The 24,104-nt window shown below is 33.7% G+C and overlaps 3 protein-coding genes across 7 annotated transcripts; 1 reads left to right on the top strand and 2 right to left on the bottom strand.

Annotated features, from left to right (window-relative positions):
• Positions 1–5,559: 5,559 nt before the first annotated feature.
• Positions 5,560–7,235, bottom strand: LOC18037270 (probable galacturonosyltransferase-like 1). Its single transcript, XM_006425687.2, has one exon. The coding sequence runs from the start codon at positions 7,031–7,033 to the stop codon at positions 5,963–5,965; it is 1,071 nt and encodes a 356-aa protein (XP_006425750.1). The 5' UTR covers positions 7,034–7,235; the 3' UTR covers positions 5,560–5,962.
• Positions 7,236–12,528: 5,293 nt separating this feature from the next.
• Positions 12,529–16,405, bottom strand: LOC18037269 (E3 ubiquitin-protein ligase RNF185). 5 transcript variants are annotated; one of them, XM_024180303.1, is made up of 3 exons: positions 16,089–16,405; positions 14,999–15,692; positions 12,529–13,082 (listed from the first exon to the last, which is right to left on the bottom strand). In XM_024180303.1, the coding sequence occupies exons 2-3, from the start codon at positions 15,661–15,663 to the stop codon at positions 12,926–12,928; spliced, it is 822 nt and encodes a 273-aa protein (XP_024036071.1). In that variant the 5' UTR covers positions 15,664–15,692; positions 16,089–16,405; the 3' UTR covers positions 12,529–12,925. The 5 variants fall into 5 exon arrangements, with proteins under 5 accessions (XP_024036071.1, XP_024036073.1, XP_024036072.1 ...); XM_024180305.1 differs by having other exon boundaries at positions 14,999–15,666; XM_006425683.2 differs by lacking the exon at positions 12,529–13,082 and adding an exon at positions 13,210–13,612.
• Positions 16,406–21,806: 5,401 nt separating this feature from the next.
• On the top strand, positions 21,807–23,203 carry LOC18037254 (elongation of fatty acids protein 3-like). The gene has a single exon (XM_006425680.2). It carries the CDS (start codon positions 22,183–22,185, stop codon positions 23,038–23,040), a length of 858 nt encoding a protein of 285 aa, XP_006425743.1. The 5' UTR covers positions 21,807–22,182; the 3' UTR covers positions 23,041–23,203.
• The last annotated feature ends 901 nt before the right edge of the window (positions 23,204–24,104 follow it).

Genomic DNA, 24,104 nt, shown 5'->3' with positions numbered 1-24,104 from the left:
GTTCATGTTTTTAGTATATTTTGGGTGCATGTATGAACACCACAAAACCAAGTTAAAAACAACAAATTTATTTTTGTTGGGAAGTAGGATGCCTTGCTTGTTCGAAGTGTACGAACTGTCTCGATTTTTTATGGAGTGAAGGAGGACTGAGAAGGTAGTGAATATGGTGGGAAGTTCGACTTCAGATGTGGAGAACTTTCAAAGGCCGCCTTAAATGTGCAAAACAATGAGAAAGAGGTCAGAGGTGGAGCTGGGGATGGCCGGCGATCATCTGACGCTCAAGTTAGAGTTGGGTTTTCTCAGGTTAGAGAGCTTGCAAACTCTTAGTGACGGAGGCTTGAGGTGGAAGAAACCTTAGCTTTTGTGGTGTGTGTTGGTTGTTTTGATAAAAATTAAACCACATTTATAAGGTGTACCCCGGCTGTCGTGCCACCTAGCATTATTTAATTGGCGTTCCTCGCTGTCATGTCAGGAATATTCTTGTTTTTCATGCGTATGGCGGCTTGGAGGTTTCAAAAATATGCGTGAAGAGTAAATTTGAGGCGTATATACGAGTTAGGCGTAGTGGGGTGGTCTCACGTACCTCTGCTAACTCTATTGAGAATTTGCAGGCGTGGTAGGGGAAAGCTGGTGATCCCAACTGTCATAGCATTAACCTTTTTGTCTTATTTATTGGCGTGACAAGTGGTTGTCCCCTCTTTTGCAGCACAAATTTTTTTTGTTGATTTCCTTACTTTTTGACATGAAATCAGCTGATCTTTTTGAGATTTTGGCTCACCTTTCTCTTGACATTTTTACAAATATTTTTCTGACCTCTATACCTAAACGAGCTGTACCCGAGGTACCCTCCGAAACACTTGGGGTACCCGACATAAACCAATTTCTTAATATAGACACGTGACACTTTGTTATTGGGCTTTCTGTTTCCTTCCCAAACAGTTCACACAACGGAAGCCAATGAGGCAAAATTGGGAGACTTTCTTCTTAAATCTATGAACTAACAATAAATGACGTATGCGGTCAAGTGGTGGACCGCTTTGTGAGAGGAGCAGTTCAAGCACTTATGAACTCAAATTCTCCCTCAATTAAGTATGATTGAGTGGAGCTAATTTGTAGTTCTTTTCCCTTGTGAAATGCGAGTGGAGAGATACATCCTTCGAATATTTATGAGGGTTATTTGTCATTATTTGATTGTAATCCCAGTTATTTGTCTGGTTGTAAATAGATTATATAATGTAAATATCTAATGAAATATCAATTTTTCAAAATATGAAATAATAATTATCATCCTAAAAAGACAGAGGAAAATGATTGAATGTAGAAACAGTCTAAATAGACATTTTGACAAACATTGGATGGGCAATTAAACCATTTGAAGGTCTCATTCAACAAATATTTCAGACTATATGCTGTTCACCTCCTTAAATTTATGGCATGCCCATTTATGATTATATCACTAAATTATTCATACAAAAATGAAAACTTGAGTGGACAAAGAAGGACGTTAAATTAACCAACTTATAGGGAATACCTTAGATTATGATTGATAAACCATTGCTTGCATTCCATTTACAGTCATGGAAACATCTGCAGCTTCACTTTGTGAAAAAGAAGATTGATTACGAACTGCTTTTCAGCTCCCTTGTTTTGGAGCTGCATCTTTATCTTCTTCGTTTTCCAGAGCATTGGGAATATTTCATAAACTAGTTGATACAAAAGGAAGAGATCACACAATTGGTGATAGTCATTAGTCAAACCAGAAGAGGGAAAAAAAATGAACTTAAGCATTCTGGACTTGAGCGCTAAAATAGCCACCTACTCACATATTTGTATATGGTTTACATTAAAAATCATAAAAGAAGATAAACTTGTTGAACAAAACTAAAGTAATTAAAATTTTATTGATTTCAGTTTCTGTGAAAAATGAATTTGTATAATTTAAAAGGCAAATGCTAAGTTACAATAATTGTAACATACATCTCTCATGTGAACCACACAAATTGTGGGTCCTATAATTTTGTGTGGTTCACATGAGAGATGTATGGTACAATTATTGTAACTTAGAGGCTCCCAATTTAAAATAATAATTAACAAAGAATGAAAATTTATAATATTATTACTGTTATAAAAGCAATATTTAATTAAAAATGTCAAAATCTTCTTCAGTTGACAACGTTCGGTGAAAATATGTAGTGAAATTTTTTTTTGATATTTGACAAGAAGCAGGCTTCTAAAAGTTTCAAATTTCATAACGTTCTGCCAAAGCGCGTTGGTAAAATTAAATTTCTAATAATTAACAACAAGAGCATAAACGTCGTTAAAAAATGTTTCAACAACGTGCAGAACTACTTGTTACTGGATATGTACATTTGAAAACGTGCAGTTATTTTGAACAATTAAAGAAACTAATCGTATTCTTAATGTGAAAAACGTACAGTTACATTAATGTGAAAAAAGGAACAAAATCATATCTCATGCATGTATCTGAAAAACTTAACATAGAACATAATTTATAGAAGCACAACTTTGTCTAACATTAATTTTTCATATTAATGTAAAATTTGCTACTAAGAAACTTATCGTGTGTTTGCTTCTTCGATATCAAAAAAGACAGAAAAATCGGAATGGACTTGAATCGAAATGAGGAATGAGAATCATAAATAGTTGTTTATAAGAGCTGTAAAAATCGAAAATGAAATAAGAAATATTTACATTGATGTGTTTACTTTATCTTTCTTTCAGAATAAATTGTTGGAGGTTACTAAAATGCCCTTAATTATAATTATGTATTTGTTCATTGACAAAACAAAAAGTAAATAGTTTTACCATTATCATTATTATAATTATTATAATAATATAATAGAATAATGACAGTTAATATAATAATAATACCTATTATTATAATAATTATTGCTATAATTATAATTATAGTAGTAATAATGATAATAACATTATTAATAATTAATACTACTGTTATTATTTTGATTATCATCGTCATCATCATCTCTTATTATAAATGTAATTATAATTATAATAATTATAACAACGTAAAAAAAAATTATAAAAAAAAAAAGTCAATTCATTCATCCTATTCATTCCTCATTTTTACTCTTATCTCTCCAATTCTTTTTTAAATTTGTGGACTTCATCCAAAATTCATCCCTATTCCTTTTAACAAGTAAACACCATAAATAAAGAATAGGAATGATTCCCATTCCCTAATCTAATGAGTAATCGCACCAAAAATGTGATTAAAACGGTTTGATTTTAGATATAGTTTTGGTTGGACAATACACATCAACAGGTTCACAGTCACAATTCCATGGTTCTCAGGTAAATTGACAGTGCAGCAATAATTATGAGCAAAGGAAATATGTATGGAAATACAAGTGCAGTCAACGCACTGATTTCTATCAATAAGCTTGACTGATGGGCTGAATAAATTATGCCATACGCATATTCAGCATATATTGCCACACGAAGGCTATATTTGCCTTTAATTTGTCAGTGACAATTAATTATCTGGAATTTCTGGTCCTTTGGTAGATGGAGCAAGCCTTTCACAAAATTTAGTATTAATAATGAGATAAATGTGGAAAAATGGAAGAGTCACATTCAAATCTCCCATGTTAGATCTACTGCTGCCCGTAAAATGTGAATCGATCTTATACATGGGAATATAATAAGTTTAAATAGTTGTTTATTTACATAAAAGCAGTTAGTTAATCATTTATTAAATCCCAAAGAGTTGACCTTAATGGGCTGAAGGAGAGAAACTTGAAGATCTGCAACTCCAAGACGCCATAGATCTCGCAGGCAGAGCAACTGGGTTGTCGGGACAGTTTAATTCAACGAGCCATTGAAGCCTTGGATTACTCCTACTCCTAGATTAAAGCGAATGAAGGGGAATTTTTTTTTTTTTTTTTTTTTAGAAGAAGTGGAGGGGGGAGTTAAATTAATTAAACAACATTATGTCAATCTTTTTTAAGATTAATTTAATAACTGAGATGCATGCTCCAATTACAGCAACAAAAGAGTTGGCTTAGTTCAGAAGACATTTTACTGGTTTGTATTGCACATTGGGCATGCTTTAAGTTGTGCTTTCATTTTTCAGTCCTACTAATCAGTCAAAGCCCAATTGAGGTGTATCGGTAACCTTTCTAAAAGCAGAGCTATTTCTGCTTTTTCCGAAAGAAGTAACCGACAGAATCTAATGTTATATAGTTTGAAATCTTCCTTCTTTCTTTTATATATGTTATTATTTGTAAAGTTGATTTTTTTTTTTTTAGTATCAACTATTCAACTACATACCATTGTCCTAAAAGTAAAACCAACGATAATCAGCACAACTCCTACAATCCGAAAAATCATCCCTGAATTCAGAAGAATTTACTCCAAGTAAAGGGGATTGAATCCGTTACCTCCAAATTGGAGTTGGGGACTTATTTGTAAAGTAGAAGTTCAATTACTTTAAGAAAAGCAGAAAACGCGTTAATGGGTTATCTTATTAGTGATGCGTACAGAGCACGATCTTGCGGAACAGCAGGCTTGGCTTGGCATACGTCACACTCAAACCTGAATTCAGATCTTTCCAAAAACAATAATTTATATAGTCTGAATCTGACAACTCTCAAACTCCGGCTTCGATAACCTTTTTTTTTTTTCCCCGATAACGTAGAACAAGTCAATCATGCGGTCTTATATATCATTTTAAAAAAAAAATACTGAGGGAGCTGCTACTTTCTCTTTCAAAATGTCCCCAAGTAAAAATAAATAAATAAAGACAGCCATTAAATATATTTGACTAAGCTTCTGCTGAGGGCCTAAAACGAGATGCAATTGCAAAGCCCTGAATTTGCTGGAATATATGCATTTCCAGCTCCCCATCATGCTTAGACTCCTAGCAATTTTTATCTGTGGGATCTATATATCATTGTTAATTCACCAAAGCCAACCAATTGGGAGTTAAAAGGTCCACACAGTTGGCCCCACACTGATCTTCTTAAATCTTTAAACGCAGGAATTTGGCAACAGTTAATTGCGGCACTTAAATGAAACTTCTAATTATGAAATCATCCCACACTTCCCTCTTAAATTAATCAAGGCAAATTCGCGGCTTTATTGCAATTTTTCTCAAAGGTTTCATAATTTAGTCAATCCATCAAAGTAGATTAATATTGTTTGTTTGGCTTTGGCCAGACAGCCGACGCCGAGTGCATGCTAAAGAAAAAAGCATCCTAATCAATGAAGTAAATCATCAAATCAGCTTAAAGTTACAATCAATCTATATAGCATCCAATCTAAAACAGTGATCATTCATAACTAATTATTTGAAAGTAACACAAAGCCGTTTATAAAATTAAATACAACCCAATTATCCTTCATATTATTCAAATATATATTGACCTTCCCTACCGAACACAAGCTATTATCCTATAAAATTCTCCGATATCTTTATAGAATTATAATATACACAAAGGTGCGATTTAGAATGTAACGTTGATGAAATGAAAATAATCAGAAATACAGATCAGACGTCACGGCCAGAAATGGAAAAGCTTGTTCAATGGCTAGTTGTGACTATGATTAATAGTTCTCAGGTGTATGGAAAAAAAACAAAAACAAAACAAAAATATTGTAAACGTTTTTATGGCTGCTGTACCTGCGTACATTTTTTATATATATGAATACCGTCTTCCCTCATCACCATCGATCAGATTCAAATTTACAGACCCAGAGATCTTCTAATTGAATTCCGCTACGTACTCTTGGATTTAGATCTCTCCTCTCCTCTCCTTTCCTCTCCTGCTGAGATTGTACATGAACAAACACCTCAAACATATATATGTATATTCAAGAAGGGAAAAAAGGGTGGTGGTGGGGGAGGGGGTGAACATTTATTAGTGTATCTAAGACTAATATATGATATATATGATACAATTGTACTACAAAATTAATATATCTAAGACTCGAGAAGAAAGGGTGTTTGCAAAAGATCATAAGGTGCCCACAAAGCGTCCAAAGGGCAGGGCCTGTTGGCGTCAAGTCTGACCCAGGGCTTGCCTTTGCCACTCCAATGCAACAAACTCACCGGACCCGGATGCAAATCCCTGCACAAACCTCTATAGTTGTCACCTCCAAGGCCATGTTGGTTCCATCTGTGATCGACTGGCGCTATGTTTCCTGCAAACACTAACAGAAACGGAGGCAAGGAACCCAACTCGTAGATCCTCATTCTCTTTTGCAGCTCCATCCATTCAACGATCTTCCTCGTGTAGTCTCCTTTTCGCCATCTCTCCAAATCAATCACCATTACTCCTGTGTTAAAGTAACACGCATTGCGTCCAGAAAATGTTAGAGATAACGTAGGGTTAGACCAAAACGTTGGGGTGAAATATGAAGTGAAGTTAGCATTGCAGTACTCGGGTGCAGCCAAAACTGCATGGTCCCCAAGTGGGGTAGCGGCGAGTTTTGAGATATCATCGACGAGGACTAAGTCGGAGTCTAGGTAGACGACTTTGTGGACACATGGCGGAAGGAGATTGGCCAGGTAGTTGCGGGCGTAGTTGAGTGGACAGTCGAGAGCTGAGCGGATGGATGTTGAGATGAGGCCTGAAACGGCAGTGTCGTCGAAGGGATAGATTTGGAAACTGAGGGAAGGAAAGGAGTGGGAGATTGTTTCATGAAGAAGGTTGTTTGCGTCTTTGTCGGAGGAGACAAAGTGAAAGAGGACGTTTTGTGGGCAAGAGGAGTGTTGTAGGACGGAGTGAATGGCGGCCATTGACCCACGGAGGTATGGGGCGTCTAAAGTCATGGCTACGTGGATCGCTTCTGCAGAGCACGTATTTATGAGATGATCCTCATCACCTTGCTGGTTGATGATGATGTTTGGGCAGTTTTGTGAGTTGTAGAATTGCGGGGCTTCTTTGAATTTGTATTTGGTGGCGGCATTGGTGGCGGTGACGATGAGGAGGAAGAGGAGGAGGAGGAGGAGGAGGAACTGCTGGTGATGTGGAGGTTTGGTTTTGGACATTTTTTTTTATTTGTGCAGATGAGATGAGAATGAAATTATGAAAGTATATCAGAGGGTAGGTGAAAGAGAAAGAGAGAGCTTTAAAAAGAGAATAGGACACATCTAGTGTTGTTGTTGTTGTTGGTTAATTTTCTAGTTTCTACTTCACTTTGAACCCACGTTGTTGATTCAAACTCAAAGAGAGCTCATAGAAAACCCAGCTAGCTCCCCCGCCCTCTGATTTAATTAATTTATGACCTCGACTCATTTGTTTATTCTCTCTCAAAATAAAAGTTTTAATGCCAGAAATGAAATAAATAAATAATATTATAATATATACGTATTTATTTTAAAAATCAACATATAAATAATAGTTATATAAAATTCAAAAACACTTATGCATATATTAATTAAAGAAGAAATTTTTAACCTATCCCCAAATGAATTGATATTTTGCATCGCACACTCAATAAAGTTGATTCGTTGCACCGCGCCCCTAATTCCGTTATTTTCTTAGTGAAGTTTCAGATGAAGGGTAAAATTAAAATTTTGTTCCTTCAAATAATTTTAATGAAAATTCTCTTTATTGTAATTGAAATAAAAATCTTAAAAAAAGAAAAAATAATAGTGGTAACAATGTAAATATAACAAGAATTTTTTTTTATTGCAATTGAAATAAAAACCTTTAAAAAATTAAATGAGCTTTAAAAAAATTTCATATAGAGGGATATTTTTATCATTCAATCAAAAGTTAGACGGAACTGTTAAAAAAACTAAAAAATAAACGAAATTAGAGGCACAGTGTAACGAATCAAATCTTTTGAAGACACCGTATAAAATGTCAATTCATTTGAGAATAGATTAAAAATTTCCATTAATTAATTGTATTACATCTTCTTCTTAAATCAGTACGTGGTAGCTATGATGAAATATCATTTAAAGCACGCACTGTATTTCTTTGGTCAATCGTGTACGGGTAGCTTAATTAATGGGATTCTGCTTTTCTTTTTTCTTTTTTCTCAGAATACAAATTAAATGAGTAAGCCATTTATTGCCGAACAATATTTTCTATATATATTCAAATTGGAACAAAATACCTGACTAGGGGTAGCCTGGTTGAGCTTAATTTTGCTTCAATAGTCAATCATCTGAAAGGTTCAACATTTATTGATATATCAACTGACTCTCTGTGTCTTTAGTTGAGCAATCCATGTCCATGAAAGCTCAAACGTAGCATTCTTACCTTACATCTAAGGTTTACAATTAATTTATTAATCATATAGTGAAAGTTTCTGTAAGAAGGGATGGCTTTTGATCAAATGTAAAAAGGATGCCTTATGTTGGTGGTTGGAAACTTGGACTAGTTGGATATGCAACGTGTACCAACCAAAAAATCCAAACTTCCGTGATTCTCCATGCAAAGTTTCACTTATTGGCAGTAACTAGGAGATCCCAAGACATTTTGTTTCCTTTCCTCTATTTTTTTTTTTTAATTATCAAAATAGAACAATAGCTAGTGTTGAAATTTTATCAAATATTTGTACACATTTAATACGACTCATGGCACTATAATTATTAATTCTCTAACCGAATCTAACCCGATACTAATATTTTAAATTGAAATTAATTTCAAAATATTGTTAGAAGTATCTATAGAGTCAGTCATTATCTAATGCTAATCCTACATAGAATAGTTAGAAAACAATAAATTAAAAACTCTACCCATATTGATTATCTATGAAAGATTATGTACATATTGTGACTTAGCATGTACGCTCTAAATAATCTTATACATTTACACAAAGAAGTTTTTTTTTTTAAATATTGATATATAGAACAATTATTGATATTACCGTAGATTATACTATTGAAACTAGTATACATTAATTTTCTGAAAATCTGTCTAGATTTTTTATCCTCCTTAATATAGGAGTATCTACTTAACTCACATTTTTTTAGAGAGAAGACTATAACTAATCCCAATAATACTTTTATAGAGGCTCAAATTATGAGATAAAAATACTCTTCCACTCTACCAAAAGCCTATCAATTACACAAATAAGTCAAGAACAATTTTTTTTTTCAAAATCAATACTATCGACTTCCCACCACAACCACATCATCACCATCAGTTTCATCATCTAGCAAATTTTATCTTTATCGAGGACTTTCTTTTCCCTAACTATCATTATATCATCACCTGTAAGATTGGATCATAGTCATTTATTTTCTAGTTGGGTGATCAGGTCATTGATTATACTTCACGAATCTTTCCAAAAATGAGAGACCCTGTTCCGTTCTTATATATATATATATATATATATATAGAAGCAAACAATTTAAGGCTCCCAATCTCTTACTCTCAGTCGGGTTTGGAGATTAATGAACAATTTTAAAAGAACATGTTGCGTAAATTCAGCATTTAATACAAAGCTCTTCCTTTGACCAACCATTTCTCATGACAGGGCAGTTCATCAATTTATTAATCCCCAAAAATTACGTTAAGAGTATAGGCCACATCACCTTAAAGTTGGGCCCCATCTGCCAAATGACTTAATTATCGGGGATGAATGACAAAGCTGGGATTGATACATTGGTGCCACCTGCAACAAAGATTGTTAATGCATGGACAAAGAGTAAAGATTTGTCCGGAATTTTGATAAAGACGGGGAAGGGAAGCTTAAAATTAGTTGTGAGTGCTTAATTTTAAAGCTACATTTAACTTCTCTCCTTTGTTTTCCATGTGATCTAATAACACTTTAATTCATTACCAAGCTTTAAGCAGAAAATGACTTTCAATCTGAAGACAAAAGAAGGAAAGATTAGACATGCAGGATATGTGTCTATGCAAAAAAGATATCTGCATATTATGACCATTTTTTCTTTTTAATTCAATGTCTTGCCAGATAGAAATGGTAGTTTCCATTTAGCAAAAATACAAGCTCAACCGCATAATTGAATATGGCATGTGCACATCACATGCTCGTTAATAAGTTCTTGACTATATATGCACACACAACGTGAACAGGGTGGAGAAATGCTTGCTCCGTTATTAGGGTTTAATAGAAGTACATTTTTTTTATGGCCAGAAGCATGTGCCACACATGGACAAGCCCCCCAGAAAACATCCCAATTATAAGGGGCCTTCACTTTAATTTCCTCTCTTGTTTTCTTATCTTTTTTCGTGAAAGCAAAATGGCAAATGGCGAGCTCCACATACGCCACCTTTGACCCGCAATCACGTTTTTGGGCCGCTTTTATCAACTATTTGACAAAAAATTTGACCACAAAAAAAAAAAAATTAAAATAACTGTTCTTCTGTGTGGTTGAATGTTCATCAATCAATCATGGATGACCCTACACTCTGTCACCGACACCCGAATTTGGTCGAGGGCGGGAAAGAAGTCAGCTCAAATATGTAAGCTGATTGCCGCAGTGTCGTCTGTTTGCACAAAATAGGCGTATGTGTAGTGTATACATGTATGTATGTATGTATGACTGTATGATTAGTATCTTGAACGTCACCTAAGCATGTCATTTTATTTTTTTCATCCTTTCTAAAAGAAAATGGCAACCCCAGTCCAATGTCACCTAAATAGGTTGATGCATGAATTCATATCATTATTAAAAGAATAGTGTTAAATTTTGTATTTCAAGAATTTGATCCATTTATTAATCATGTTAGAATTAATATTAAAATATGGATTCAACCTTAACGTGATTTGATTCGTTTAGACTTGTTCAATAGGAAATGACCCAAATTCGATTTGTTTAAATTTTATTTTAAGCTTAATTTAATTTAAAAATTATATGCAATATCAATTAAAGGTTTAATTAAACAGTCCTGAATAATAAAACTCATCTACATATAAAATATTAATAATAAACAACAAAAACAATCACAAATATATCATCCTAAGAAAAAAAAAATTCCAACATATTTTTATATTTGAAGCTCCGAAACCCTTACTATATATCCATAAATGAATTAACAAATCAATAAGTATTTCACACAAACACTAAGTAAGTGATGCAAATTTGATCCATTTATTATGTTTGTCAATTTTTTTTTTTTAACTCAAATCTATTTAACCCGTAATCGTGATGTGAAATGATTCCTAATTAACCGCAAGAACTCGTAAAAATATTGAATGCGTTTGCGTAGGGTCCATTCAAGTTGTATCAAGGTTATAATAATTTATGCAATTTACAACCAAACTCGACAAGAGTAACAGGGGTGGAGCATAACAAAAGAAAAAAGGATGACACACAGTATTATTGCAGAGGCCGGGCCACATGGACAGCAATCAAGGCATTTTTAACGTTTAAGCTTAGTCGCATAAAGTCTCGGTACCTGTTTTCTCATCGGTACAAGTTTTGTTTTTTGGCAAACCGAGCCAAAGAATTCTGCCCCACCATCTGAATCTGTCTAATTGATGATACTCCTTTGGTTTTGGAGTTGCTTCGTATTTTCCCTACATTTACATTGACATTGCAATCATTACCGGAATGCATCGAAGACTTTCTAGCTCTAATTACACTGTTTTCTTTATAAATCGACTTTCAAAAGCTGAGAACTTTAAGGGACAAAAGCTTCTTCTGATGATGTGAAAAGAGACAAGGCCGTCTTAATTTTCATGGTAGCAAAGACCTTGCATTGAAAATAATTAATAGGTTTTTAAAAGTTAGATTTAAGCATATAAGTATTCTGCATTTTGACCTCATCAGCAAATCCTGCACTGAAAATTGAAATTAGGTTTGGTCATACTACATAGATAGGAATTTATACCATCAGTTAAATATCATACATCTTCTTCTTCTTCTGTCCTCTCCCAAAGAAACTAGAGCCTGTATCCCTGCTGGCTGCTATCTTTAGCTCATCTGATTTCGATTTCACACAATCTTATTTAATGCCTATGCCTTAAAACTTAAGTCATCTATTGGCTATTGCATGAAATGAACTGCAACATTCTTCTCTTTTCTCAAAGATCAACCAAAGGCGACCAAACGTTTAGGCCCAGGAGTTTTGACAGATAAAGAGAAAATGGTTTAAATAAATGCTTGTTTGGTATGACACATTTAACGGTTATGAATACTAATTTAATTGCGTAAGTTTTTTCTTTTTCTTTTTTTAATTTTTTTTGTTGTTTTGTTATTTTCTGAGTAGAGATTCTAAAGATTGCCTTTATTAGCAAAACTCAAATGGGAGTCGAGGTTAATTTTTTTTTCTTAAATGCTAAAATTTTTAAAATATTAAAATAACCTATTTAACAATCTTATTTCAATTCTTTCATAATATAATTTTTTTAAAATTTATCTATTAGAGTATTTTATAATTTTTAATTAAAAATTCTTATTAACAATTAAACAACTAAATTATTTTTTTTAGTAAAACTTACTTTTAATATATTAGTTACAACAGCTCTACTAATGAAATCAACTTACTTAAAATATTATACCAAAAGAAACTTGAGTACTGTGTACTCTGCTTTTGTAGACCCATTTGGTGGGTGGGATTGCTTTATCAGATTAATTGGCCTGCCACGGGCAACGAAAACAAATGGGCAGCAATTCAATGTCATAATATACATACAGGAGAAATATTAAATAGGTGCTACAGTTGAGTTGGAACTTTTAGAAATGTGGGGGAAGAATTTTGTTTGTTGTTGGGGCCATAGCATGTATCATTATCACTTATCGGGCTCCTTTCAAATCCGTACCCATGTTATGCGCCTTTCTTCTTGTTCCGGCCACCACCAGTGAACTCCCAACGACTTTTCATAGCGGAGACCGCTTTCACACTCAAATGTCATAACTCATAATCACTTTCATTACATAGAGACGAGATTCTTTACATTTTCCATTCTTTAATCCCCAATGAGTGTGTCCACAAATCCATGTGATGATGTCAAATTAATAAAAAAATTTGCTGTCAAAAGAACCAAAAAGAAGAAGATACGCAAACAGCAGCAGAGGCTCACCGTTGTTCCCTCGCCAATCCCCACCTCTTTTTAGGTCGGTGAAGAGCCAGCAAGATACTCCTACAATTTGCTTGCTCGTCACCGCCGTCCTATTGCTTAATGATTATCAGAGTTCATACAAATCGTTGAAGAAACAAAATATCAGAAATTTCAATTTTGGAATTCTAACTAATGTTCTAACACAACATCAAACTAGTTATTAATGTTTAATATGATATCTACTAGTCGCTAATAAGCTTATTGCTTTTGCTTCCATGGGAAAACAGCAAAGGCGGATTAATTATGTGCACATTAAATAAAATATGTGTTTCTGAACGATGATAATTTTACTAAGCCCTTGCACGAAAGAAAATCAGAAGCCACATTCAAGATTGCCGATAACACGGCACATTGCTTCACCGTCAATCATTGGGTGCTCAACTCAAACCAAGCCACTCTTCATTTTAACAGTAAATACTCTTGGGCCAAAATAGATATTAAAACAGGCATACGGTCAAGTCTGTTGTCAATTGGGCTGAGTGTTCAGGTTCATAATTGATGTCACAATCAATTGCGTTCTGCATCACTATGTCCCCCATATTAGACGACGCAGAACAAAGCTAAGACAGACGCCTCATGCCTAGACAGGAAAAACCAAATGTTATACAGCCAGAATTCTTCCCAACTGAACAAGGGGAAAACAATTTCACGATCGGCCAAAGCCAAACAAACTATTGAAAGTAAATAGAACTGTAAATTAACTTATGCAAGAGATGGATTATTTAGCATACTTACCGGGCCATGGCACCTAATTTCAAACATCAAACAGTCTACATCATGATACCCAAAAAAATTATCACTATTCACTGGGATGTGAAGAAATACATCTCTACATGAAACCAACATTTTCCATTTGATGTGTTCAAAGTTCCAACTACATGTACCACAGAGCTTGAAACCAGCCGTCTAGTGAATGAAGCGTCGCATTAATGCCAGTTCAAACCAAATATGTTGGATCTGAGGAAAAATCTAAATCCAAAGAAAATGACTTCTGGCAAAAGCCATCAACTTTTTTAAACTAACAAAACCTAGCAAGTACACCTTCACAGAATTGAAATCCAAGTGTTCCCACCTAATATATCCAAGGCTTCTATGGATAACTCTTCTCTTTATTATCATTTTTTTGAACTTTTCAGTCTGTGTTATAACTCTGGCGACATGTGAAAAGGAAACAAATCCTCATATCATAACTGAAACGGAAAAGATCTACCACTAGTTAGGACTAACACTAGGGCCAGTGATGCTGAATTCTGTTCACATCTGCCATAAACATAAAAGAAGAGAAAGAAATTTTATGTAATAGCTCATAGGTTACAAGATGATGGCAGTTCACTCCATCATCCAATTTCAAACACAGCCCAGTCAATCAGTATATAACAAATAGGCAATAGACCCTTGGCTTTATCCAAACCATCTAAACCAAGTAACAAGCCTAGCCAAACTTAGCTAACGAACGTGCCATACACACAAATTTTTCCCAATCCTTATCCCAACGTCAAAATTGTGAAAATAGGCAAAACAGAAGAGAAGTCAGTCTACAACACTTTTTGCAAGCAAAATTTTCTTATGGTTATCTTTTTTTAAATTACAAGAACTAACCTTAAAAACAAATTTAAGAAGAAAAGAAAGGGAGATTACAAATTCATATATGACTCTTGTGTCAATAATGTGAAATATTCTTATCATCCTTTACATGATTCAGTTTCTAAACTCATATATATATATCGACTGCAAATGAACACAACACATTAAATTTTAAAAAAACTAATACAAAAAAATCATAAAGATGAATCTCCTTACGTTAAGAAAGAAGGCTTCCAAAATTAACACAAATGCAAATGTGCGCCAACACATAGTTTCTTATAAATAATTTTTTCGCAAACACAAAACTAGTCACCAGCTAAAGTATTTACAGACAGTCAAAACAACCAATATGACATTGAGTTCAATCAAAAAATTTATTTACCAAAAAAGCAGAGCAAGGATCACAAAGAGGCCAATCAACAGAAGAAGATTCTTCAAAACATTGTCGGCCTGCTGCCCTCGACTTGGCTGAGGAAATCCATGAACATGACCACCATGAAAAGCACTAAAGCCATTGGGAAAACCAGAGGTGGTTCCATAAACTGTGGCATCAGGGAACCCATGAAACTGAATATTAAACAATGAAGGGAAAAGACCACCAAAACCCATGGTAAAGTTACCAATCCTTGCAGTCGCCATCGGCATCAATCCTCCCATTAATCCAAATCCCAAGTTGGGAAAGTAACTCGCTTCCGGAGGCGGAGCTGTCTCGGGTCTTTGCCCTGCGGGACGACTAGGAATATCAATGCCCGGATAGGATTTTGATCGTGGGTCAGTCTGGGTTTTGCCCCTACCATAAAGAGGAACCAATTTCTCCTCTTGGACAACAGCCTTGCACACGGGGCATTCCTGTGAATGAGAGTGATGGTGCAGCCATCTGTATAGGCAAGGCCAGCAAAAGAGGTGGCCACAAAGAGTAACAATTGGGTCTTGAGCTAATTCAAAGCAGATATTGCATTCAAAACCACCAGCATCATTGGCACTATTGCCTACGCAAGATGGGTTTTGAGACGGCACACTTGTTGATTCCGAAAAACCACTAGCCATCTCCTAAAATCAAGAGTAAATGCAACTTCCTATAATCACGCAGATAATTAAATTAAAAGTCCGGAACAAGTCAGAATGCAGAACAATCCCACAATAAGACTAGGTCCGCGGCAAACAAATAAACTAGGTTATCTCAAAAAACCAAGTTTTGAGTAAGTGTTGTGACATGAAATTCATCAACCTGATTCAGTTAACTAATGCTGGAAAATCAAACAAAATCACCCATCACTTAACCCTAAACCTGAATTAAAACTATTTGAAAATTGATTGACAAGGACATCAGTTTTAAGAATTCTACACGAATCCAGGATTAGAATTCATTTAAAATAAAAAAAATCTTGAATTCAATGGAAGCGACACAGGGGAAAATAAAAAAAGGCCAAATGATAATACAAAATTGTAAAGGTTAGGTAATTGAAACTCACCAATTAGATTGATCGGCTAGTCTCAAATGAGAGAACGAAAGACAGGTGATATTGGATAAATGACAAAACCCGAACCGCCTGCAATTTGATTAATAATAATAATAATAATACTGCTGCCCTGGAAGATTCGAGGGTGTTCGGATTTACCAACCCTTTCGTTTATTTTAATTTTAATTTTTTCAATTTTGTCACTTTAATTCTTTAATTTGAGAGTCCTTGCTGGATCTGTTGTTTTGACTTGGTCGGTCGTGATCTATGCTCCATGGGATCGTGTCGTATTCTTCTTAGATAGAACCCACACAGATCTAATGGGTTTTTCTCTTTTTCCCTCACCGTCCGATCTATATAAATTTATTTATTTATTTATTTATTTATTTATCATTAATAAATAACTTGCCCACTTATTTAGCGCCTTAAGGCTCAACATTCAACAAGAAGATGATACTGATTTGGTGGGCCGATAGTAATTGGGCTCACTCAGTTTTGGGTCGAACCGAACGACTTATTATTTTTTTGCCCTTTTATTGAGTTTTGCTTACCACAACATATGAATTTAATTAAATTTATGAACCCTTCCTTCTTTAGATGATTTAAGTCACTATTTTAAAATCCGTATAAAAAAAAAATAACTATTTTAAAATCAAAATAATTTTGAAGCAATAAAATAACAAATTATATAATGATCATATTTTTATTACAGAAAATTTTGTTTAACGTTTAATTAAACTCTAATGCAACCAATTTTTGTCCTTTTTTCTATAATTTTCATTAAAATAAGAGTTACATACATGTATAATAATAAATGAGATTTCATAAGAGTTTTAAAAGGTGTCAGGTACTAACTTCACTCTCTTTTGTTTGCAAAAAGCTAAGAACCCCTTTCACTTTCAGATAACATACTTAAAAAGGAAAGTGTACTGCCTCTGCTTTCTGCATGCCACTTCTCCTTCACCCTGCTGCACCACCAGTCCGGTTACACAATTTTTTTCTTTTTTCTTTTTTACATTTTTCTTTAGAATTTAGTTGGAAGTTTTAGGATTTAAAGACACGTTGCGTATGGCGTAAAGCACTTGAATTTTGCTCGGCTCTGGTAGGTAACTTGTCATTCCTGTTCTCTTGTCCAAAATTTATTATTAATTATTATTATTATTATTATTATCTTTTTTTAAAAAAATAATAATAATAACTCTTTGTCATACGATTGGTGTTTAACAAGATCAGTTTAACACACAAAGAACGTTAGAATCATGTTGTGTCACGTGTTTGTGGTGGGGTTAATTTTTGTAATCAACTTGATAAGTAAAAGCTAAACGTTGAAAATGCGATCAGTCCTCAGTCATAGATGCATGGCCCTTTGCTCCTTGAGACTTTGAAAGTAACTAGCAAAGTTGCGATCATAATAATTAATGGCCGATCAAGACAACTGCCTTTGCGAGTTGATTTGATTGCAAAATAATTAAAAGGATTCCGTGTATGTATAATGCCCCTGTCATGCTCACTTCACTTAATTTCACGTACCTGTAGACAACAACAATGCGAATAATATGTAATTAATAATGGGGCCATGTAAACTATAAAGTCCTTTTCAAAGGCCACCGAACCCAGTCCAACAAGTCTCCCCAAAGTTATCTCCACCGGCTGTCGTAATCACAATGTTTTTCACTGATTGGCTTCTTTTTCTTTTTTCTTTTAAATTGCACCGTCAATCTGAATGCCCATATTTGTTTTTTACGTTCCCGTTTAGCACATTTTACAAATGTATCAAAAAACACATATATAAATATAGCAGCCTCATACTTTATGATAAGAGTTTGGTTATGTTGAAGTTGCTCTAAGATAGAGCACCCCTTCATAACTACATGATCAAAATTATAATGAGTTTTTTTATTATTTATCACTTTACGTGTGTGGCTGAGATTCGTGCTTCACCGTGAATCTACTCCAATATAGTCATATCATTATGATAATTATAATTAAGCGGTTGCGGATCCACAGCAAACTTGTCCCACTAATAATTTGACATGCTAATCATTGAATAGACAATTAGATTTCTAACCTGGAAATATATATATATATATAAAATTAATTAATGAAGATAAAATAAACTTTAAAACAAATGTGAGAAATAGGGATATTATCGTCTTTTTATGATTGTGTAAACATATTTACTAGCTTAAATTTCAGTTGCGAGGACTTGAATAAAATAATATTGGATTGATTTAGAAGGATTTCAGGGGAGTAATTAAAAAAAAAAAACTCTCTTACCTTTGAGTTTATTCTTTACACAAATAGCAATGACTCGGGTAAACTAAAAATACTATTGATGCATGTAATTGGAAGGAGATATAGACCATCAAATTTAGGATAAAAAATTAAAATATCTATCAATAAGGTTTCTTTCCCTCTATCTCGATGCCCCTACTCACAACAAGTTACTGGTCTGGGCCGGCTGGTGCGAGGATTACCCGGAGTCGTAATGACATAACCGGGCAGGGGAAACAAAGGTGACATATCCCAAATTATATTATTAGAGGATATAATACCAAATATTACTAACGTAATATAGATAAACTCTTCTCACCGACCTCTTTCTAAAATAAAGAGAGTTGAAACTTGAAGAGGCAATGACAACCTCTTAATTATATTTCTTAATGACATCTTAATTTCCCCTTTTGTTTTTACGCGGGTACTGATTGCATGCGTGGCGTTCGCTTTGTTTTATTGATGCCTGAAATCAAATTTAGATTAATTAAGCTAGATGCATTTTATGTTTTGTTCAAATCGTTTTTTCTTTTTTGAATAATTGTACAAGTTAAATTAAAAATAATGGCCCTATTCATGTCGTAATTACAATAACCAGGCTCGTTTGGAGTACTCGATCTCTTCTAATGAACTTCAAGTTAACATCGAAACTTAACTCACAAAGAGTCATGAGTTTAACGGTGCGTTTACTTCTTAGATTGGGGAATCAAAATTTAAAATTGGAATCAAATATATGTTTACTTGTTGAAATAAAAAAGGGAAAGAGATTCATTTTGGCGAGCTCCACACTAAATTGAGAATTTGAGCTTGGGAATCAGGCTTACATTCCCAGAGCTCTCTAAAACACCCTCACTTAAATTGTGTTATTACAACTTTATCCTCTTTTTAAATAATACAAAATAAAAAATAAAATAAAAATTGAAAGTCACAGCAACCAAAATTGAGATCTTGTCACGCGGCATGTTGGAATCACGTCATCAATCATCGCCCAGCATTGTATGTATCTTTCACTTGTTGCTTTGATGATGAAGAATAGAGGAGGAAGAAGAAGAATAGATAAAGAAGAGAAAAAAATATATATATATATGAATAAAAGAAAAAAGGAATAAAGGAAGAATACGAAACAATAAAGAAAAGAAAAATAAAAATAAATGAAAAGAGAAGAAGTAATGAAGAATAAGACAAAAAGAAAAGACAAAAAAAAGAGAAAATAATAATAATGGTGATGGTGATAACCACGACGACGATGACGACGACAATAATAACAATAACATCTATTATTATGATTAACGATAATTCTCTTAAATAATAATAATTATAATAATTAATAAAAATAATGATAATAATAAACTAAAAGAATATTTTAATAACTTATAAAAACTCATTCTGATTACAAATGATAATACAACTTATTTTAATTTTAATTTTTATAGATAAAGAAAATAATTTATTATGATTTTCATTTTCATTTTTAATTTTAACATATTTTAATTTTAGTCTATTCTAATTCCAATTTATTCTGATTACTGATTAGTAAATTCATTGTATTTTTCATCAAATAAATAGCTTAAAATTTTTTTAAAAATGACACTAATCTTAGTAGACCCATGTTAAAAAAAATATCCACGTTAAATAAAACAAATGTAAATTGGTAGGATATGGACATAATTGTTTATAATGTTATTATTATTTTTTAGTACAATAAACATCTTATATGACTTTGAGAAAAAATCATATAATGGCATCGACGACCTCCAAATCTCCAATGGAGGAAGCTGCTGTTGTCACTTCAGATCACATCAAATCAAACGAGTTCACTAGTATTCGAATTGGTCGCGCATACCTGTCTCGGCCTTAAAAACATAAATATCCTGTCCCCAAAAAGGAAATGTCAAAAATATCCATCAATAAGTTTTGCATTTCATAAAAAATATGAGAATTTTTTTTAATAGTTATTCAGCTAAAGTTTATAAAGTATATTATTTTGTTGCTTTTTCATTAACAATATAAGATGATTTAACAAAATATTAAAAAAATAATTTTTTACTCTTGAATGTAAAAAAATCATTTAATTGTAGAGCTGTGGGAACCAATAATAAATTACAAAATTAGTCATATAAACTCATCAAACCTGCTAATTTAATATAGAATCATCAAAATAAACACCCTAACTTATTTATAACATATTTGCAATATAAACTAAGAATCCCTACTCATATAATTCATCCTGAATAATATATTTTCAACAACAATAACAAATCTTCAACAATAATAAATCACCAACGGAAGCAATCATAATTATCCAAAATACATTCAAAACAACCATATAACCAATAATGAAAAACTTGGTATATTATAGTTTGTTCCTATCACAAAAAAGTAACAACATAAAATCAGTTATGAAGAACTTAAAGTTTATAATTTGGGTCATTAATCCAAAATAGCAATACATTATGAAAGTATCTGAAATAAAAACTAATAAATAATATTTTTACAATCCTGAGCAAAATAGTTATTTTGTCAATATTTTGTTAAATCATCTAATAGTATTAATATAAAATGAAAAAAATGATCCACTTTGCAAACTTTAAGTGGAAAGCTGCAAAAGCCAAAAAAAAAAGAAAAAAAAGAAGATATATTTTCAATAAAGCCTATAACATTAGGTGGTAAGTGGATGTTTATAAAAAGGGGGAAAAAAAAGTAATTTAAATGTATGCATTACTTGTTGAGACAGCAAAAATGGAATCTTACGGGTTGAAATGTAAGCATTAATAGGATGGGGTAACGGTACGTCTCTCTTGCAGGTACGGGCACCGCCCATGCGTGTCCTCCGCATCATTGCAATGACCCAACCAGCCAACTCTTTAATTTAATTTCTTACGGACATATCCTTCCGATTTTGTGCTTATGATCTAGGAATTAGAAATTAGGAATTAGTTGTAGAGATCACAATATATATATATATATATATATATATATATATAATCTTTCTTTATTGAGGACATCTTCTTATTAAAGTAAGAATGTTCTCGTTAGATAATAATAATAATAATTATTGTTTGTATATCTAGAGTATTGGTATAGTCGTCTACGATCCTGAATTTTATTAGAATTAAAAAAACCTTTTAAGTGATATAATTTAATTGTATAATGTTATTTATTACACTATTAAACTATATAATTTAATAACTTTTCTGAACTTTGAAAGTTTTAAGACTCCGGACCAATCAAAGATTCATGACCATATTAAAATTATAGTCATACACAAGTTAAGAGATAATTATATGTATCTCAAAAAGTTATCCCAAATGATGTGTCATTTATCAATTGGTTGGTGAGATAATACAATTAATTCACTTAAATCTTGTAAAGAATTATCAACCACTCAATTAATAACATATCATTTGGGATAACTTTTTGAGAAAAAAAATTTAGAATGTGTCGCACTACTTTTATATATATATAATCCAATGCTTTACAACTGAAAATTACTGTATCATAGACATAGACTGCATGTTGTCATTCGTGTTAATTTAATCCATCTGAAATAAATTCTTAAGACTAAACCAAACGTGCGAATTATATTCGAGGCACGCGTGCATGAAATAATATTGCTCCACGTGTTGGCACAACTGATTTTCCAAGTCTTGATGCCAACCAGTCAGGTCATTCACGTCCCTCCTGCCTGCTATTTTAATCTCCCATTGTCCCGTGTCGCTCCCCACCTCTTATTTTGCTTTCTTAAAAAAACATCCGTATTTACCAAAATGACCTCCTGATCGAACAGAAAGCAAGGTGCACCATCCGATCATTATCACCTGACCGGCCAACGATGATGATCAGCACCTTAACCTACTACCTATCAGAACACCCTTCAATCATAAACTTCCGATGGAGCCACGCCCAATCATGGGGGTCGACGTGGTCGTTCCTTTTCTCCTCCATAGCCCTGTACCTCACCCTAGCCCTCTTGCTCCACTTCCTCTTGTCGCTCTTCCTCCGCCGTAACCGGTCCGTCTCGCTGGGCCCCATCCCCGCCGTTCACAGCCTCTCCATGTCCGTCATCTCTGCCACCATCTTCGCCGGCATCCTGCTCTCATCCGCCTCGGAAATCCGCGAAACCCGATGGTTCTTCCGCCGAACGAAGACGACGCCGTTCCAGTGGCTTCTCTGTTTCCCACTGGGGACGCGCCCCTCGGGCCGCGTCTTCTTCTGGTCGTACATCTTCTACCTCTCCCGCTTCGTCCACATGCTGCGTACTTTCTTCACAATCCTGCGACGTCGTAGAATCGTCTTCTTCCAGCTCTTTTACAACTCCATCTTAACGTTCACGTCGTTTCTGTGGCTGGAGTTTTCGCAGTCGTTTCAGGTGCTGGCAATACTTTTCACGACGCTGGTTGGTTCAGTGGTATACGGGTACAGGTTTTGGACGGGGATAGGGTTGCCGAGCGCGTGTTTTCCACTCGTCGTCAACTGTCAGATGGTCTTGATGGGGTGCAACTTAGTATGCCATGTGGGTGTGCTTTTGCTTCATTTCATGAAGAATGGTGGCTGCAATGGAATCCGTGCTTGGGTTTTTAATTCTGTGTTGAATGGTGCCATTTTGTTGCTGTTTCTCAAGTTTTATGTGAAGATGATTTCGGACAAGAGAAAGAATAAATTCGCCAAATTAGCCACAAAGGAGCTTTGACCGCTTCTCACAGCACCTCCATAAGTGCGTCCTGGACTCTCTTTCGTGTTTTACTTTATTTTTGTTTCTTTTTCCCTCAAATTTTAAGTCTCTCTCTTTACTCACTACTCTAGGAAACTTCCCTTGTAAATGGTTGAAAAGTTTGTGCGTGTGAAATTTAGGCTATATATATATATATATATATATATATATATATATATTTCTCTAGTTCTAGACGAGTTCGTAGGTTATTAAGTAATTAGTTTTTTTTTTCTCCTAATTACTGAATGAATATATAGAAGAATTATGGATAGATAGATAGATGTGTGTGTGTGTGTGTGTGTGTGTATAAAGCAATTAATGATTGTCGTCTTCATGGAGTGATTAATTTGTTGGTCCATGATAAAAAATCAACCCGTATGAACTGCATGTTCTCTTCTCGCAAGTCTCAGGTTTCTTACCATTTTATGAAGTGGGCAGAGTGATCAATTTTGATAACTGTCCTTAATTTGTCGTCATTAAATATTTTTACCTATTCTAGAATTAGAAATCATGCATAGTAATCTTTCCCAATTATTGATATAAACGTAGTTCTTATTTGTGATAATTGCATATCATTCTGGGGCTCTAGAGGATCTTAATGCCAAACGAACTTTTGGCATCCCACATTCCTACCAACACTACTGTTAATCAGCTTGATGTCCGCGGGAGTGAGTTAGGGGAGAAATCCTCGGGCAAAAACAAAACTATTGTTTCTAAAAGAAATCTCTAACTTATATTCGTTATTACTTATAATCAATAAAAATAATACAAAATTGAGGAATATGTAAGTGAATTATGTGGGGTCAACGTCTTATTTTTACCTTACTTTTAGTGATGGTAAGTTACGTTAAATGTAAATTAGAGAAGATCTTTTTTAAATGATTTACAATCTGCAAAGATATTACAATTGGAGTGTATTGAGACCATAGATAAATATATTTATAATATAACTTAAAAATCTAGTTGAGATTAATTTAAAAATATATTCTTATAAAGAGAGAGAGAGAAACAAAAAATCTATCTTACTTCACATTCTTGTGTAT

This window comes from Citrus clementina, unplaced genomic scaffold (genome assembly GCF_000493195.1).
Source record: "Citrus clementina cultivar Clemenules unplaced genomic scaffold, Citrus_clementina_v1.0 scaffold_7, whole genome shotgun sequence".
Lineage (NCBI taxonomy): Eukaryota > Viridiplantae > Streptophyta > Magnoliopsida > Sapindales > Rutaceae > Citrus > Citrus x clementina.
Note: the sequence above shows the minus strand (reverse complement) of the source record. Positions and strands in the feature narration are given on the sequence as shown.